Source organism: Tamandua tetradactyla, chromosome 15 (assembly GCF_023851605.1).
Source record: "Tamandua tetradactyla isolate mTamTet1 chromosome 15, mTamTet1.pri, whole genome shotgun sequence".
Classification (NCBI taxonomy): Eukaryota; Metazoa; Chordata; class Mammalia; order Pilosa; family Myrmecophagidae; genus Tamandua; species Tamandua tetradactyla.
The window spans coordinates 73,788,379-73,808,863 of NC_135341.1; the positions used below are offsets into that span (position 1 = coordinate 73,788,379).

Genomic DNA, 20,485 nt, shown 5'->3' on the forward strand with positions numbered 1-20,485 from the left:
TGAAGAAAAATTAATAGAGCCTCAAAAATCTGTGGGGCATATCAGGCATTCCAACATTCACATTGTGATGATTTGAAGCAGTTAAGTATCCCAGAAAAGATCATGTTCTTAAATCTACTCTATTCCTGTGGGGGTAAACCTATCATGGGTGTGGATCCATTTAAATGGGGTCTTTTGGTGAATATGCTCTTAAGTTGAGATGTGACCCACCTCATTTAAGGTGAGTCTTAATTTTCTTACCAAGGTCCTTTATAAGAGGATAAAAAACAGAGAGAAGATACCAGAGAAGCCCAGAGAGAAAAGCCAGAGAAGCTGAGAGAAGACATATAGAAAGTGAGAAAAACAGAGAGGAAGCAACCAGAAACTGAAAGCCTGAAACCCAGATGAGAAGGACCAGCAGATGCCACCATGTGCCTTCCCATGTGATAAAGGAGACCTGTATCACCAGTAGCCTTTTCTTCAGGAAGAAGGTATCATCTGTTGATGCCCTGATTTCGACATTTTCATGGCTTCAGAACTTGTAAATTAATAAATCCCCATTCTAAAAACTAACACATTTCTGGTATATTGCATTTCATTAGTTTTAGAAAACTAAAATACACATATTAGGATTCTAAGAAGGATGAGAGAGAAAGAGAGTGAGAGAGAGAGAGAGAGAGAAAAGAATGTATAGGTGAGGAGAAAATGGCTGAAAACTTTCAAATTTGTTGAGAATTTTTAATATATGCATCTAAGAATCCCAATGAATTCCAAATAGGATAAACTCAACGAATTCCACACATAGACACATAGAAATCAAACTGTTGAAAGGCAAAGGGTCAAGAAGGATCTTGAAGGCAGTGAGAGAGAAGTTATTCATGACAAATAAGAGATACTGAGTAAGACTAACAGCTGATTTCTCATTGGAAACCATGGATGCCAAAAGGCTGATGGATGACATATTTTAAGTGCTGGAAAAAAAAGATTATATCCAGCAAAACTATTCTTCAGAAGTGAAGGAATGTTTTAATCTAACTCAATTTGTCTGGACAGATCATTTAAACAATACAAAGTCAGGGAGCCCAGAATAAGAATGAGGGCCTTTAATCCTGTATAGCTTAATGTAATTCCTGGATACATCCCAGAGTATATTAAACAGATAATCAAAAAGTATTGACAGAATCCGTTGAGGGATGGGATAAAAATTATGGAACTATTAAACTTTACCACTGGGGAAACCCAGATATTGTGCCAAACATTAGGGACACCCAAATCAATAGGCCAAGCCCTTGATCTGGAGGTTTGCTCTTATGAAGCTTATGTATGTAGCAGAGAAGCTTAGCCTACCTATAGCTATGCCTAAGAGTCACCTCCAGAGGATCTCTTTTGTTACTCAGATATGGCCTTTCTCTCTCTAAGCCCAACTCTGCAAGTGAAACCATTGCCCTCCCCCCTATGTGGGACATGACATCCAGGGATGAAAGACTCCCTGGCAGCATGGGAGATGACCCCCCAGGAATGAGCTTGGCCCTGCCACCATGGGATCAACAATGCCATCCTGACCAAAAGGGAGAACAGGAGTATAGCAAATAAGGTATTAGTGGCTGAGAGAGTTCAAATAGAGTTGAGAGGCTATTCTGGAGGTCACTCTTATTCATGCTTCATTTAGACGTTGCTACCTATCATAACTTGCCCACCCCCAACCAAAACCATTCCTGCCAATCCTAAAGAATACCTAGGGCATTATATAAGATTCTACAAAGTTTCCATGCACTAGAGTAACTCTCCAAAACCTACAACCTCCAGATAGGTCCCTGGATCAGAGAATACCTGAAATGCAGAGTTGCCAGTCCTTCCAGAACATCACCTTGTTCCATCCTCCTATTCCATATTATTGACAGCCCCTTCCAACATGAAAATGTTAGAATGGCCATAGGCCAAATACCCCTAAAGAGGGAGAAAGATCAAAAGTGAAGGTGGAGTTATACAGAGAAGGTCGGGTTTAACAAATGAGTATGAGTGCTGAATCATTACACTGATAATTCTTTTAGCCTCTAGTACCTTAGAGCATATAGAAATAAAAAGCTAAAATTATAGCACTGTAACCCATACCAAGCTCTGAAACCTGTTCTACAACTAATTGTTGCAATGTACTTTGAAATGTATTGCTTTTATGCATATATGTTATTAAAAGAGAAGGAGGTTATCTATCAGGGAAGATAGGATTGAACAAATGAGTCTGACTGATGAAACATTATATTGATATTTTTGTTGGTCTCCAGCATCTTACAGCAGCTAGAAGAAATAAATGAAAAATTGTGGAACTGTAAGTCATACCAAACTTTAAAATCTGTTCTACAACTACTTGTTAAAATGTACTTGGAAATTTACTGCTTTTTTGTATATATGTTATATTTTACAATAACAAATGTTTTTAAAAATGAAGGAATGTTTAAGACACTACTTCTTACAAATTGAGAACTAGATAGTAACTTGAATTCTAATGAAGAAATAAAGAGTATCAGTAACGGTAACTTTGTAGGTAAAAATAAGACAGTAGGGTAAATTTTTTTGTTTATAACTTTTTATTGTCCTATGTAATTGAAAAGACAACTGTATGAAGTAATAACTATAAATATATGTTGATGGGTACAAAATATATAAATGTTGCAATTTGTATGACAACTGCATACAAGAATGGGAGGGAATGAAGCTATGTATGAGCAAAATATTTGCATTGGAATTGAAATTAATTTGTTATTAATCCAAACTAGACTGGTATAAATTAAGATGTTAATTGTAACCCAAGGGCAACCACTAAGAAAATAACTTCAAAAATATACTAAAAGAGAGGAACTGAGAATTAAAATGGCATACTAGCAGGTTATCTATCCAGCACAAAAGAAGGTCATAATGAAGAATAGAAAAACAGAAGGACATAAATATTGATTGCAAATAGCAGAATGACAAATTAAAGCCTATCTTATCAATAATTATGTTAAAGGTAAATGTATTAAATGATCCAATTAAGACACAGAGATAGGAACAATGGTTTAAAAATACCATGATCTAACTATAAGTTGACTACAAGATTCAAAGACACAAATAAGTTGAAAGGAAAAGTATGGAAAGAGATATACCATAGAAATAGTAACCAAGTAAGAGCTGAAACAGTTATGTAAATATACAACATCAGGCAAGAATAACAAGTAAAGGGATTGAATTCATAATTAAAAAAACTTTCCACAAAGAAAATCCCATGACCAGATAGATGGTTTCACTGGTGAATTCTACCAGTCACTTAAAGAAGAATTAACACTCATCGATAACAAACTCTCCCAAAAAATATAAAAGGAAGGAACACTTTCCAACACATTCTATAAGCCCAGTATTACCCTGACACAAAAACCAGCTGAAGATATCAGAAGATACAAACCAATAACTTTTATGAATATAGGCACAAAAATCCTTTGTAAAATACTATCAAAATGAATATAGCCTCAAAAACCCTCAATAAAATATTATCAAACTGAATCCAGCCATGTACACAAATATTAGACACCATGACTAAGTGGGACCAACAGTGGTTCAACAGATACAAATCAATCAATGTGTAATACACATTATTAATAGAATAAGTACAAGAACCACATGGTCCTCTCGATGGAGACAGAAAAATATTTGACAAAATTCAACACCCTTTCATGATAAAAATACTCAATAAACTAGGAAGGAATTAAACTTCTTCAGTCCAATAAAGGGCAGCTACAAAAAAACCCAAGCCATGCTTCCTGGTGAAAGACTGGGAGCTTTTCCCCCCCCAAAAAATATGAGACAAATATTTAGCTCTTTCCATTCCTGTTCAACATTGTACTGGAGTTTCTAGCTAGAACAATTAGGCAAGAAAGATAAATAAAAGCCTACCATACTGGAAAGAAAGAAGTAAAACTGTACTGCAGATGACATGACCTTGTATATAGAAAATCCGAAGCAATACTCACTCACACACACACACACACACACACACACACACACATTAGAGCTAATAAATAAGTTCCTAGAAAGGTTACTGATTTGAGATCAATATCCAAAACTCAGTTATATTTTATATATTAGCAAAGAACAATCCGAAATGAAATGAGGACAATTCCATTTACAATAGCATCAAAAATAAATGACTTAGAAATAAATTTTACAAAATAATTGCAGGGCTTATACACTGAAAAATACAAATGATCATTGAAAGAAATTAAAGAAGACTAGGTAAATGGAAAGGCATAATATTGTTAAGATGGCAACACTCTAGGTACCCTGCTGATACCTTTGTTTCAGACTTTGTCTTCAGAACTATAAGAGAATAAACTTCTGATGTTATAAGCCACTCAGTTTGTGGTAATTTATGTCAGATCTAGGAAACTAACAGAGGTGCCAAGACAATTCAATGATGAAAGAATAATCTTTCAAAAAGTGTCATGGGACAACTGAATACTCACATGCAAAAGAAGGAAATTGTATCCCTACTTCACTCCATGTACAGAAATAAACTCCAAACAAGCCAAATATCTGAATTGAAAGGTCTATAAAACTATAAAACTCCTAGGAAAAAATCATAGGAACAATTTTTTTTTATTTTGGATTTGGCAGTGGTTTTTAGATATGGCACCATAAGCAGAGACAATTTTTACTTCTGAAATTGAAACTTTGGCTTTTCAAAGAACACTGTAAACACAGTGAAAATGCAATCCCAGAAATAGGAAAAACTATTGGTAAATCGTATATCTGATAACTACCTCATATACCAGATATATAAACTCTTACCAATTCAGTAATGAAAAGACAGCCCAATTAAAAATGGGCAAAGGATTTGGATAGATGTTTATCCAAAGAAGGTATACATATGGCCAATAATTAGATGAAAAGATATCCAATGTCATTCATCATTAGGGAAATGTAAATCAAAACTATAAACGTGAGACCATTCATTATACCCACTAGAATGCCTGTAATAAAAAAGAAAGACACTAATGAAGTTGGCAAAAATGTAGAGGAAATTGGAGCCTTGGTATATTGCTGGTAGAGATGTAAAATGGTGCAACCACTTTGGAAACAGTTGACAGTTTCTAAAAATTTAAACACAGAGCCACCAATAAGACCAAAAATTCCAATTCTAGGTATGTACCCAAGAGAAATGAAGACATACATCAATGCAAAAATTTGTATGCACATGTTTATAGCAGCAATCATAATAATCCCAATATTGAAACAATCCAAATTTCCATTCATATGATGAATAGATTGAACAAATGCAGTATATTCATGCAGTGGAAAATTACTCAACAATGAAAATAATGAAGTACTGATATATGCTACAACATGGAAGAAATGTGAGAACATCATGCTAAGTGAAATAAGCCAGATACATGATTCTGTTTACATTAAAAGCTCAAAATAGGCAAAGCTATAGAAACAGAAAGTAGATAAGTAGTTGCAAGCATCTCAGGGAGGGAGGAATGGCAAATAACTACTAATGAGTGTGGGTTTCATTTGGGGGTGATGAATATATTCTAGAATTAGGTAGAATGGTTGCACATCCTTGTGACTATCCTAAAAACCACTGAACTGCATACTTTAAAAGTGGGAATTTTATATTATGCGAGTTACATCTGAATAATAAATAAATGAATAAAATATATATGGTATATTAGAATACTATGAATATAGATTTGAAAGTCTCTCAGTGTTGACATAATTCAGCTACTGATTACCTGTGTTCCCTGCTGTGCAAAATAGAGATTTAGTCTAAATGATCTATAGGATCTTTTTCAACTCTAGTTTCTAATGATTCTGTGTTTCTTCCTGCTTGATCAGCAATTTCAAAACAACTGTTGGAAAGTTCAACTCTAGACCAAAAATCAGGCCTGAAACTTTTGATATTTCATTTAAGGCAACTCCATTTTGAGTAAAGTTGATTTGGGTCTATTTCCTTTTTTATAAAGAACAACATTGATTTAGTGGAGTTTCTATGAGATTGTAATTTTTCATGAAGATTTCTGATTGACTGTGAGATGTGTGGAGAGAAATGCCAAAGTTAAGAGTAACTTGTAAGACCAGCTATAACTGTAAGTGAGAGAGCAGTCTTCACAAGAATTTAATGGGAAAAAAAATGGGTAGTCTGTTGGTTTTTTGAGCCATATTATGACCATGTATACAGCAATCACTGTTGGCATAACATAAGAGGGTAAAGAATAGTGATGGCATAAAATTCATGAGGGTATGTATTTTGTATAAGGTTTATAGCAAATTGGTTAAGAGTTTGGGCTTTGCAACACATTGTTTGGTTAGTGTCCTGCTTTCTCCACTTACCAAGCCTCTCTGTACGAAAGTTTCCTCATCTGTGACATAGTTATATTAATAGTACCTACTTTTGGGCGGGCCACAGTGGCTCCGCAGGCAAGAATGCTTGACTGCCATGCCAGAGGACCTGGGTTTGATTCCCGGTGCCTGCCCATGTTAAAAAAAAAAAAAAAAAAAAAAAAAAAGTACCTACTTTTAAGACTCTTTTGAAGATTATATTAGATTATATTTGTAAAGCACTGGAAAAAGTTCCCAAGCCTTAGCAAGGGCTCACCAAACATTAGCATTAACTATCTTCAACAAATACTCCACATACTTTCATGAATGTTTTCAAACACACTTGGGACTGCCCTAGAAACACTCATTTACAGTATACAGTACTGTTTACAGTATACTGTTTACAGTATACAGTATATACTAACTAACCCAATTTACAGTGCACTAACCCAATTTTCTCAGTAGTTATTTCCTGGCATATGATAAATTTTTCACATTGTGAACAAAAAATATTTTTCAGAATAAAAGCAAGGAATCTTCACGACAAAATGAAGATGCTGCTGATTATATTTGTCCTAATCCCTTGGCCTCAAGCATTGGCAGATCAGAGCCCAGGTATCAGTATATTTCATGTTTATTATTATTTAGGAAAGCAAATATTTTTATGCCTCAACAAATGTTTATCTTAATAAAACAGAGAGAAAGATTTTATTTATTTTTTGAAAAATCAAAGTAGACAGCATTTAGTAGTACTTGTAAGTATATAAGTTCAAGCAAACTCAATCTGACAAAGATGACAGAAAGCTATGGGAAAATCATGAATTATGCTATACCTGGTGAAAAAACCTCAGGTGATTCACTGATTTTCTTAAATCCCAATGTTCTCCAAGTCTCTATGAATAGTCAATCCATTTACACTTAGGCTATTTGCATCTTGACCTTAATAAATGGTGGGAAAAGGGAAAAAGGAACTCTACATTGAAAACAAATTCTAGGTCTCTGTGTAGCTAAACCTTACTTTTCCTTTATGAACATGAAATATATATTATTTTTATGGGGAAGAGAGTATGAAAGATACTGTGTTGGTTTGCAAGATGCTGATAAAGCAGAACTGGGATGGCTTTTAAAAAGGGGAATTTAATAAGTTGCAAGTTTACAGTTCTAACCCTATAAAATTGTCCAAACTAAGACATCCAGGGAAAGATACCTTAAATCAAGAAAGGCCATTGTGTCAGGAACACCTGTCATCTGGGTAGTCACACGGCTGGCATCTGCTGGTCCCTTGCTCCTGGGCTCCATTGCTTTCAGCCTTTATTCCTGTGGGGGTTCCTCACTTTGCTTCTCCAGGGCTGTCTTTCATCTCTTGGCTTCCCTTGTTTCTCTCAGGTTCTGACTTGCTTAATATCTCATGGCAATGTCTGCTGGGCTCCAAACATCTCTCAACGTCCGTGTCTCTGTTCACGAAGTGTTGGCATCTGTGTCAGCTCTGCTCTGAAGTTTCTGTCAGCTCTATTGTTTCTAAGCTCTCTCCCAAATGTTTCCTCTTTTAAAGGATTCCAGTAAACTAATCAAGACCCATCCTGAATGGGCAGAGTTAAATCTCCATCTAATCATAAGGTCACACCCACAATTGGGCGCACCTCATCTCCCTGGGGATAATTTAATCAAAGTTTCTGCCTTACCACATTGGATTAGGATTAAAAGAAAAAGCTGCTCCCATAAGATTGGCTCAGGATTAAAGCCATAAAAACATGGCTTTTCTGGGATAGATAATAGATCCAAACCGGCACAAACAGGTTTAGGTAATTACTAGACATAATTCAGAAAAGTATTTTTTAACTCTGCACTGTGTAACCACAGGAACTTATGACAAATTTATGAGTTGCTTTGAAGGAAAGAGCCAGTCGTTAGACATTTAGCAGCACGTTACTACAGATGTACACACTGTTCGTACCTTTTCTTGCCCAGATGCTCCGTAGCCACAGGTGCACATATCCCCCAGGTGCTATGAATATTGCTTGGAACCACTCACAGTTGCCCTCCATTTTCTCAGGAGCCCTGATCTCAGCTAGGGAGTCACCTTACCCAGGTGGCTAACTGAAAACCCTCCTCATATCCAATTCCTGGTATTGTCTGTAGCCAATGACTAACTCATAAGAGAATATAAAAATCCTGGCCTTCTGACTAAAATAAGGAACAATGCTGGTACAATTTAGGCCAAGGCTACTTTATCTGAAAATACATCATTCTTTGTTCCCTCCCCTGCTCTATCCTGCCTCCTGTACAATCCCTATCTTGCCTCAGTCAAGCCCATGCATCTAAATCCCTGTCTCAGGCTCTGCTTTTAGGGTTTCCAAACCTAAGACAGCTGATTATTCTATGCAGTTTCTGAAAGTTAGACATTAGTCCACAGATGACTTCAGAACTTTTAGGGGGTGATGTCATGCTGTCTTTTTTTTTAGTTCAAGACCAGAGTTTGGGGTTCCAAAGACAATACTCATACTGTTTCTGTTATAGAGTTGAGAAAAAAAATCTGTTGGCTAACTTTACTAATGTCCTATTGTTTCACATTTTAGCAAAAACAATTACAATTCCATCAATTTAAACTTCATAAGATGCTTTCCTTGGGATGCCAAGTTACCCCTAACACCAAGACATAGTCTCCAACGAGTATGGTACTCTAAAATGCAAAGGCTAAATTGGATTTTGTTGTGTTTTGTTTTTGCTTATTGTCCTTTTGTTTTGCAGGACCTGAATATGCAGATGTCGTGTTTCTGATGGACAGCTCTGATCACCTGGGAGTCAAGGCCTTCCCATTCGTGAAAATGTTCATCAACAAGATGGTCAACGATCTCCCCATAGAGGCCAACAAATACCGGGTGGGCCTGGCCCAGTACAGTGACCAGCTCCACAGCGAGTTCTACCTGGGCACCTTCAAGGGCAGGAACCCCATGCTGAACCACCTCAGGAAGAACTTCGCGTTCATCGGCGGGTCCCTGCGCCTTGGTCATGCTCTCAGGGAGGTGCACAGGACTTACTTCTCTGGACCTGCAACCCAGAGAGACAAGAAGGAGTTCCCCCCGATTCTGGTGGTCCTGGCTTCAGCTGAGTCTGAGGATGATGTGGAAACAGCTTCTGAGGCCCTGCGTAAAGATGGGGTGAAAATCATCTCCGTGGGGGTGCAGAAAGCTTCCGAGGAGAACCTGAGGTCCATGGCCACGTCTCAGTTTCACTTCAACCTCCGGACGGTCAGAGACCTCAGCACATTTTCCCAGAACATGACGCGGATTATCAAGGACGTGACTCAGTACAAAGAAGGAACAGTTGATGCTGGTGTAAAAGATGAGGAAGACTTGGTTGAAGGTGTGTAATTGCATGGGGCTCTGCATCTCTCAACCCTTCTGTCTTGCAACTCACATCTGGTTTTCATGATTAGCCATATTGTATTACTGAAAGTTTCCACACATGATGCTCTTCCTTGTCTCTACCTTCGCTTATGCCATAATCTCTTACAGGAACCCTCTTGTGCTCCTTTGCCTCCTTACAGCCTAAATGTTCCCTAACATCTTTCAAATCTTAACCCTAGAATTGTGTCTTCTTGTAAGCTTTTCTTCCAAGTTTCTTCTGGGGTCTCACAGCTGCAAGTGTACACCTGAGGAGTTATCCATTTCTGCCCCTGCCCCCCACTCATGAAACCATAGCACCAGGAAGGCAGAATTGGCAACTTATATTTCTGTATTCCTAGTGCCTGATAATGAGCCAGTGCTCAATTTCTTAATGAGTGAATCAGTGAAAGTCTACAGATAAAGAAATAAGTTCCTTATCTGTTCTCTTCCCCTGATATTCCTGGCACAGTGAAGCGCATAGTAAATACTCAGTTAATGCGTATTGATTAATCAGTTAAAATATAAAGACACTAACTGGGAATGATAACCTGAGTATGTGACCCATTAGCACATGTTCATACTTTGTGTTCATCAGGACAGACAATGGGATACCCTCAGCTTTACAATAGAGCAATGCATATTTGAGGCCATGAATGGGCTACAGTCTTGAACCCTACATATGCTGCGTTGCACAGTCTTTAATGCACCACTTTTCTCCTTAGAGGTAAACTCTCTCTAATCAGCGTGATGAGCTGGTAAAGCCAGAGGTTTGACTTATTACCCTCCCCAACCACATAGTCAGTGTCTACTTAAATTTTCTTATATCTAAGGTACATGTTCGTCCACATTTTAATATGTTTAAAGTTAGGGTGTATCTTTCAGTAGTGCATTTTCATTTCTGTAGAGCTACTGTTAAATTTGGTATATCTTACAATAGACTGGATCTTTGAGTTGATGAAATATTAGAAATATTTCTAGAAGCTTCCGGGTATAAATGAGTTCAAGATAAAAGTTGCTAAATTGAACTGACTCAGTACCCTCACTGTATAATTTAAGACTTCAGCTACCACAATGCCTTCATATGAAGCTCTCCCCCTACTTCTTTTCTGAGAACCCCAAGGGTATCTCATGTGACCTCACAAACCCTTCCCCTCAGACTCCATCATCCTAGTCCATGTTTGTCATGTGCAAAGCTACTTGAGAGCAGCACTTTACCACTGCCATTGCAGCTGGGTCCCATTGGGAGAATGAAAGTTCCCAGGTCACAAAACTATCTTCCAGTATTTCTAATGGTAATCCCCTAGGTGCCAGGACTGCCTTCCTTTAAGCCCCTGGAAGCCCCTGTAGCCATGCAGAATCCCTCCTTCTTAGCAAATTTCATTCTTGATTCCCTAGGCCAGAAGGAGGATCATGTGTGCCCTCATGATTCAGAACTTCTCACTTAAAGAATTGTTTTAGTTCTCTCTTATGTGGGTTCTCCATGAAGACTGTACACAGAATACCTTGAATGAAAGTAGTTTACTTTGGAGGTGTTCCCAGGAAGCACCAGTAAGGAATGGGGGATATGAGACCATAGACTACACATGTAGTGTTAATGAGTTGGCAATACAGGCCCATATAAATCTCTTGGGAAGTGCTCAATAAGTGTGCTATATTGATGAGAGGCCCCAGCCATTCTATCCAGAGTAAGGTAGGGAATCTCTACAATAATAGATTTTCTGGCTGCCTCTATACTCAGTTGTTGATGGTGAGCCATTCTGAGCAGGTGTTAGATAGTTTTAGGACCCAAGGAAGCCACCTGATATGGTACAAAGTCAAGATCCAAAGATCCAGACAAGGCAACTAACTGACCACGTGATCTTGAGAAAGTGACATCATCCTTCTGGGACACAAATCAGAATGCTCATTTGTAAAATAATGGGATTTGGGATGATCTTAAAGCTTTCTGCCCTACCATTCTATGATTCCTTAGCTATAGTTATGGGCTGATTTCTTAATCAGGCCAAATTAGGCTACAAGAAAAGTAGACCCTCCACCAAATAATAAGTTTCTTTTGTAATACAGTATAGGGCCAGTGCTCAGGGTAACCAGTTGGCTCTCCTCCATTTAGGGACTCAGGTTGATGCTGGTTCTTCTATTTCCATACATGACTTCCAAAGTACCCTTGGAATTGGCATAATGTTAGTAGAAAGGGAAGAAGATGGAAAATTGCTTGTGGAAGGGTTATGGCCAAACATGAGAGAGACACCACCACTTCTGCTCACATTTCATTGGTCATATCTTAGTCATATGGCCATACCTAACTGCAAGTGAGGTTGGGGAATCAGATTTAGCTCTATGTCCAGCAAGAGGAGATAGGTTTTGGTGAGCAGTGAGCAGGTTCTGCCACAGCTATGGTTGCCCCAGAGGCACCAGGAAGTCCCTTTCCCCCTATTCTCCTCATCTTTCACTCCTCTGCCTTGGAGGAACTACAGGTGCCAAAGCCAATACTTGTGGCATATGTGCTGCTTCCAAGAAAGGACATATCCTGTGACCCTTTATTCTGGAAAACTTGGAGATCCTCCAGTCCTGTAGGCAGCCACTTAGCCTGAGCTTTCCAGATCAATGGGACTTTACCACCTTCTTAGAGGGCTCTACATGCTAGATATGCTTTTCTTACTCTTTCTAGTTTACCTCCCAGTGGTAGTACAGCAAGTTATTGCTAGTCAGGACCCTGACCTTGCCTTGTAGAAGTTAAGAGCAAGAATTTTGGAGTCAGGAAGACTCAAATCCTGGCTTGGCCACTTTGACCTTGTATAAATTAATTAACCTCTGAACTTCAGTTTCTTTACCTGTAAAGTAGGGATAATAATGCCTACCTTATAATATGTGTATAGTGACTTGGATGACATTTGGCACATAGTTCACTATTATTAACAGTAACACCAATTTGCAAGTAACTACTAACTCAGGCAGGCCATGCTGGGCATTACCTAACTATGGGGTTCAAAGTGGAGTGGTAGATTTTTGAGAGTTCTTTTTAATTTGATAAACATTTTGAGCTCCCATAAGGTGCCAGGAACTGGAGAGAGATATATAAGATGTAGACTTCTGCCTTCAAAGGGCAGCACACAGTTCTAATAGGTAGTTATCAGCAAGATTAAGTCCAGCTCTTGGATAATTTTTATAGTTGTAGTTCATTTACCTGTTCTTAGAGTAGATCTTTTTTTTGGCATGGGCAGTCTCCAGGAATCTGAGTAGGTCTTTTATGTGAACTTGCTATACTCTCCCCTAGGTACCAGATTCATATAGACAACTGATTACATCTCCTTTTAAATATTCAATAGTATCTCAAACTTAATATATACAAAATGAAGTCAAATCTCCCTGTAACCTGTTCTTCCTACCATCTTCCCCATCTTGGAAAATGATATTATCATTCACTCAGTTGTTTGGACCGAAATCTAGTTTTCCTTGCTTTCTCTTTTTTCCCTCAACACTCATATCCAAGTTATCATCAAATCCTGTCTGTTTTGGCTCTACATCATGCATCAAAATCATCTTTGTTGCCCCATCTTGGCTGCTGTAAATCTTGTCCAGGCAGCATTATCTCTTTCCTGGTTTAAGACAATGTTTTATAAATTGATCCCCCTGAATTCATTCTTTCTCCTTAGCAATTGGAGTGATCTCTAAAAGGCTTAGACCGTGTGACCCCCTTATGGTCTGGGCTCTGACTCCCTCTGACCTCAGCAGTGTTCTTCTCACTCCCTGGCTTCAGCTACACTGGGATCTTTGCTGTTCAGCTTGTTCCTACCTGTTGCTATCCTTTCTGCCAAAATCACTCTCCCTTCAGATCTCAAAATGGCTGGATCCTTCTCTTCATTTGTATCTCAGCCCAAAAGTGATCCCTAACGTCTTCTTTTTTTTTTAAACCAAAAGCAAAATTTAATAATTGGAAAATTTTTGATTGCATAACTGAATGTAAATATTAAAATCTCATTTAAATAGAAATAATACGAAATGCATAATAGGAAGTAGGGTGAGGAGAGAAGAATATATAGTAATGATAATCACCTCATTTCTTCAGTAGAGATCAATCAACAAATAGTTAAAAATCAGAATAGTTTCCTCTTCCTAACCTCTGAAATATATTTTCAGTAGCTATTAACTCATGAATAAGAACATTATCTGAACTTTAGAATTATATTGTTTCCCTCTACTTTTGCTTTCTTGAAATACAATTAAGAATAAAATTTAGCAGGATGCAACTTAAAAATAGGAGATATAGCATTAACACATTCTTCCCAAATCATTCCTTTCTTCTACCTCATTTAGCATGTACAGATAGAGAAAACTTTTGTATAATGTTCAACATAGCTTCAAGGTGGTTTTAAATCTGAGTATTTTGAATGACTTGTTATTTTTTTCCTTTATGACTTGAATTTCTGCCTTTCAAAAAAGGTAGTCTAATTTTCTAAAAGCTGTTACTAAAAAAAAAAAGCAGTATGTACTCCATGTATACAATGAGAAATTTGAAAAAGGAGAAAAACTACTCATTACATTATACAAAGACTCTGCTATTAATATTGTGGTATGTGGTATTGTGGTATTGTGGAATAATAATAAATCTGCATGTATAGAAATTCCTGTGAATTGGGGGGAAAAAGGTAGAAAAAAATCCAGCAAATATCCCTAACTTCTTTATGTTCCAGTTAAGTTAGTTCCCATCCAACACCCTGAACACAGTCACCTGATTGAGTCACCTGTTTCATTTCCTTTCTAGTACTAATTAGTGTCTGAAATAATATAATCTAACTATATGCCCACCCCATAGAATATGAGCTCTGAGAGATTTTTGTTTACTAATCTCTGCATCCCAACACTTAAAAGGGTGGTGGTGGTGGTGGTGAGACACTGGTGGTGTTTTAGTTTCCTTGGTTGCTCAAGCAAATACCATGCAGTGGGTTGGCCTAAACAATGGAGATTCATTAGCTCATGGTTTTGAGACTAGGAAAAAGTCCAAATCAAGACATCATCAAGGCAATGCTTTCTTCTCAAAACCCTGACACTCTGGGGTTGGCTGTAGAGTTACTTAGTCCTCGGCTCCCGGATTGTCACATGGCAATGCACATGATGGCCTTTTCTAGCCTCTCCCTTTTCTTCCAGATTCCATTGACCTTCAGCTTCTTGCTTCCCATGTCTTTCTCTTTCTGTATCTGAATTTCCTTCCACTTATAAAAGACTCCAGTAATAGGATTAAGACCTATCTTGATTGTGGTGGGCACACCTTAACTGAAGTAACCTCATCAAAAGGTCCTAGTTACAATGGGTTCATACCCATAGGTGTGATTAGGTTTAAGAACATGTTTTTCTGGGCTACATAATAGCTCCAAATCACCATATGGCCATGGAGTTGATGTTGTGGTGATTGTGGTGGGATGGTGGTGGTACAGGTCAGAGATGGTGGTGAGAGCGGTCAAGGAGTCGTTGCTGAGATAGTGGTGAGATGCAGTAGAAACACGGGTATGAAGAACTCTTCATACAGAGGGAACAGCATGTGTAAAGCCTTTGAAGTTTATGACCTTAGAGGCCTAGTTAAATCATCTTTTGTTCTAGTTCTGCTAAAAGAAACCAATGCTAACTTCCCCTGTCATGTTTACATGAGGGGGAACAGAGGTTCCACTAGTGAATTTTGACAATATGTAAAATATCTTTCTCACTCAGTGTTCTAGTTTGCTAGCTGCCAGAATGCGACATACCAGGAGATGAATTGGTTTTTAATAAAAGGGGATTTATTTCATTAGTTCTTCAGAGGAAAGGCAGCCAACTTTCAACTGAGGTTCTTTCTTACATGGGAGGGCACAGGGTAATCTCTGCTGGCCTTCTCTTCAGGCCTCTTGGTTCCAACAACCTTTCCTGGGGTGATCCCTTTCTGCATCTCCAAAGACCTGAGCTGAGCTGCCAGTGTGGAGATGAGGTATGCTGAGCTGCTTGGGCTGTGCTACATTGCACTCTCTCATTTAAGCACCAACCAATTAACTCAAACATCATTCATTGCAGCAGGCACGCCTCCTAGCTGACTGCAGATGTAATGAGCAACAGGTGAGGTTCATGTACCATTGGCTCATGTCCACAGCAATAGATCTAGGCACCTTCACCTGGCCCAAGTTGACACATGAACCTAACTACCACACTCAGGGTCATTGACATATTAATCCTCACACTTTTTCTCTCTCCATAGTTCCAATCCCCATGGCCTGTGAGAGAGATTCACTTGCTGACCTTATATTCCTATTGGATGAATCAGTTGGTACCAGAGAAAATTTGCACCACCTGCAGAAATTCCTGGAGAATATCATCACCTCTGTGGACCGGAAGGATGACTGCATGCGGCTTGCACTAATGAGTTACAGCACTAGCACTGAGACCATGTTTTTCCTGAACTCAAACGCAACGAAATCTGAATTTCAGCAGCAAATCCAGAAGCTTTCTCTCCAGGCTGGGAAGTCCAATGCTGGAGCTGCCATTGAGAAGATGAGGACTGAAGGCTTCTCGGAGATGAGTGGCAGTAGAAGGGCACAAGGGGTGCCTCAGATCGCAGTTCTGGTCACCAACAGACCGTCGGATGATGAGGTGCGTGAGGCCGCACTGAGGCTTCGGCTGGATGACGTGACCATGTTTTCCATGGGCATCCAAGGAGCTAACAATACCCAGCTAGAAGAAATAGTGTCCTACCCTCCAGGACAGATGATTACCACACTGAATTCCTATGCAGAGCTGGAAACTTATAGTAAGACCTTCCAGAAAAAGCTCCGGAATGAAATATGGGCTCAGATTTCTACCCGTGCTGAACAGATAGACCTTGATAAAACTGGTATGTTTTTAAGATTTTTTTTTTATTTATATAAAAGGCATGAGTGGTTGCCTAGGGCTGCAAGTGGATTATGGAACTTTTTGCAGTATGGAACTGTTCTAAATTGGATTTGGGTGGTGGTTGTATAACTCTATAAATTGACTAACGATTACTACGCGATACACTTTAAATGGATGAATTTGAGATATATGTTATACCTCAAAAAAACTGTTAATGAGTAAAATGTGTTAATTGTAGAGTATCTTAATATTGTGAACATAAAGAAAAAAATTTCCTGCACGCTTTCTCTCAGATAAAGCCAATATTAATATTTCTTTTATCTTCCAGTCTCTTCTCTTGTCTCTCTCCATCCCCCCTTTCTCTCCCTCCCCTCCCCCTCTGCCTTTCTCCCCCTCCCCCTCCCTCCCACCCCCGTCAGCACTGTCTAACGAAACTTTCTGTGATGATGGAAATGTTATACAATTGTGCGTTCAATATGGTGGTCACTAGATACATTTGACTGTCAAGCCTGGAAATGTGGCTAATGTAACTGAAGAACTGAATTTTACATTTTATTTCATTTCAGTTCATTTTCCTCTTCATAATCATGTGTGCCTAGTGGCTATTTAATTGGCCAGCACAGGGGTATACAGCTGGGTAACTTTTTGTCATCAGTTAAAATTATATTTGGCCATGCCTAAGAGAAGAAACCAAAATAACAGTGACTTACACAAGATAGAATTCTTTTATCTTTTCACAAACAAGTCCAGAGTTAAGCAGACTGAGCTGGTAATGGTGTACCATGGCACCAGGGACCTCCTCTAATGCATTCTCTGCTAATGACCTCATGATCCAAAGTAACTTGTCCAGCTATCATATTCACATCCAGCTTGTGAGAAAGATGAAAGAGAAGGGAAAGGGCATGCCTCAGGATGCTCCTCAGAAGTCACACACACCATTTCTGCCTCCATCCCATCGGCCAGAACTTAGTAGCATGTCACACCTAGTTGGAAAAATCAGAGCTGAGAAAGGTACTATTTACTTGGGCCAGTTCAATGCACAGATAAAACTTGGAGATCCAATTAGTAAAAGAAGGAGAGAGTGTTTACTGAAGATAGTCCATATTTATCTGCCTTACCTGCTTTTCCAGCAACCATACAGCATGAAGTTCTGTCTACTTCATTAAATATTCTCTTACAACATTCTTTTTAGGTTGGGAATAAGATTTAATTTTATGTATGTACCATAATTTGTTGAATCTATCCTGAATTATAGGTCATATAGGTCATTTCCGGTGTTTTGCTGTTATAAAATTCGGGCAGGTATCATCCTGTACCCATGTCTTTTTGTCCAACCATGCTTGCTTCCTCACATTTTGATCGGGGTTTTTTTGTTTGTTTTGTTTCTGTTATTTTCTCCCCATCATTCTAGTGATAGCTACCTAGTTAAGGTACTTTACGAATCTGTAATAATTTTACTGAGCTCTTTTCAAAACTACATGCCGAGAGATGCTTGATGTGCCTCTGTGCTTACCTAATTCTGAGAAATCTGCTACCTTTGCATATTTCCTCTGCAGATAAAATGCTTTCAAGGAATTAGAACTGGGATTCAGCAGCATTCACATGGAGAGGAATTGGGCTCTTCCACTGATATTAAGGGCTGATGTCAAAGTCATACCAATCAACTGCAGGCAGGTTCAAGGTGCAGCCTGGGGCAGCCCTGGATTTCATGTGGCATGCACACTTTGCAGGGCAGCAGCCAGAAACAAGCCACCCATTTCCTTCCAAGTGGTAGGGAGGGGCGAGTGGGAGCTGGCAGCCACCTTGGTCTGGTACCAACTACGTGTGTCTCTCTCAGGGAGTTTACAAAGATGTGACAAAAAGCTGTCATTATCATCATAGAAATTCAGAATGGGCAGGTATTGGACCAAGGCTGGGACAAGAGTCAGCCAAGAGGGACGGCCCTCTTCCCAAAGGCCTCACTGTGTGGTTCCTCATTACTTCAGTGACTCTCAAATGTTGGTGCCTGTCTAAGGTTGGTGTTCTAGTTTGCTAGCTCCTGGAATGCAATATACCAGAATTGGAATGGCTGTTAAAAAGGGGAATTTAATAAGTTGCTAGTTTACAGTTCAAAGGCCGAGAAAATGTCCCAATTAAAGCAAGTCTATGGAAATGTCTAATCCATGGCATCCAGGGAAAGATACCTTGGTTCAAGAAAGCTGATGAAGTTCAGGGTTTCTCTCTCAAGTGAGAAGGCACATGGTGAACACAGTCAGGGCTTCTCTCTCTCAGCTGGAAGGGCACATGTGAACACAGCATCATCTGCTAGTTTTCTCTCCTGCTTCTGGTTTCATGGAGCTCCCTGGGAGGCATTTTCCTTCTTTATCTCCAAAGGTCGCTGGCTTGTAGACTCTCTGCTTTTGGTGCTGCAGCATTTTCTGCTCTTTCCGAATCTCCTTCATTCTCCAGAATGTTTCCTCTTTTATAGGACTTCAGAAACTTATCAAGACCCACCCAAATGCGTGAAGACATGTCGTTACCAAATTCAGTTTAACAACCACTCTTGATTAAATCCCATCTCCAGGGAGATGATCTGATTATAGTTTCAAACATACAGTATTGAATAGGGATTATTCTGCCTCTTCAAAATTGGATTTAGTTTAAAACTTGGCTTTTCTAGGGAACATACATCCCTTCAAGCCAGCACATTTGGGTTCCTCTGAAGCAGATGCCAGACAAGGAGTCATATGAAATTTATATATTAGGAAGTTTTCCCAGGAAAAACAGGAAAGCTGTAGGGAAGTAAGGAAGTGTAACCAGGAAGGGAAGGATGATAAGCAAAGTCCATGGAGAGTAAAATTGGCTTTATATCAGGGGGCAATCTAGAGGCAGTAGAGGTCAGATCTTAGAGTTGTCTTGGTCAGGGTCAATATAGCTGAAGAGTTTATGGTCCAGCACACATGGAGGAATATAAATTTCCAGACACTTCTGGTTCTTCAAGTACCAGAGGGTACCAGCAATCCAAGAGCAGCCTGCCACAAAAAGACAGGTGCTAGCCTTGGGGGAGAAAGCACTCAGAGCTGGCATGCACAAAAATGGAAATGGATTCAAGGGGGTATGGACAGAGCACTGACAGAGTATCCTGAGGAGCTTCTTAATAATTGAGAGGCCATGCCGTATTCTAAACCTGATGAGTCAGTCTCTGAGGGCATGTCTAGTTTGCTAGCTGGTGGAATGCAATATACAAAAAAAAGGGGGGGGGCTTTTAAAAGGGGTATTTAATAAGTTGCAAGTTTACAGTTCTAAAACCATGAAAATGTCCCAATTAAAACAAGTCTATAGAAATGTCCATTCTAAGGCATCCAGGGAAAGATTCCTTGATTCAAGAAGGCCGATGAAGTTTAGGGTTTCTCTTTCAAGTGGAGAGGCACATGGCAAACACAGTCAGGGTTTCTCTCTCATCTGGAAAGGCACATGGCGAACATGGCAGCATCTGCTAGCTTCTCTCCAGGCCTCTTGTTTCATGAAGCTCCATGGGAGGTGTTTTCCTTCTTCATCTCCAAAGGTCACTGGCTGGTGGACTCTCTGCTTCTTGTGGCTATGTCATTCTGAAGCTTTCTCCAAAATGCTTCCTCTTTTAAAGAATACCAGTAAAGTAATCAAGACCCACTTGGAATGGGTGGAGACACGTCTCCACCTAATTAAGTTTAATACCCATACTTGATTGAGTCACATCTCCATGGGGATGATCTAATTAAAGTTTCCAACATATATTACTGAATAGGAATTAGAAGAAATGGCTGTCTTTACAAAATGGAATTAGGATTAAAACATGGCTTTTCTAGGGTACATAAATCTTTCTAAACCAGCACAGAGCATCTGCATTTTTATAAACTCCTCAACCAGCTCATGCCAGTAATACTTTAGAACCACTACCT

The 20,485-nt window shown here is 39.1% G+C and overlaps 1 protein-coding gene across 1 annotated transcript in view; it reads left to right on the plus strand.

Moving 5' to 3' along the window:
- COL6A5 (collagen type VI alpha 5 chain) overlaps positions 1-20,485 on the plus strand; it is a 118,200-nt gene that overhangs the window by 13,342 nt on the left and 84,373 nt on the right. Inside the window, exons 2-4 of the mRNA XM_077130093.1 lie at positions 6,851-6,945; positions 9,079-9,693; positions 15,937-16,569. Coding sequence (XP_076986208.1) covers positions 6,879-6,945; positions 9,079-9,693; positions 15,937-16,569 — 1,315 coding nt within the window. The 5' untranslated portion in view covers positions 6,851-6,878. The remainder of the gene's footprint in view (positions 1-6,850; positions 6,946-9,078; positions 9,694-15,936; positions 16,570-20,485) is intronic.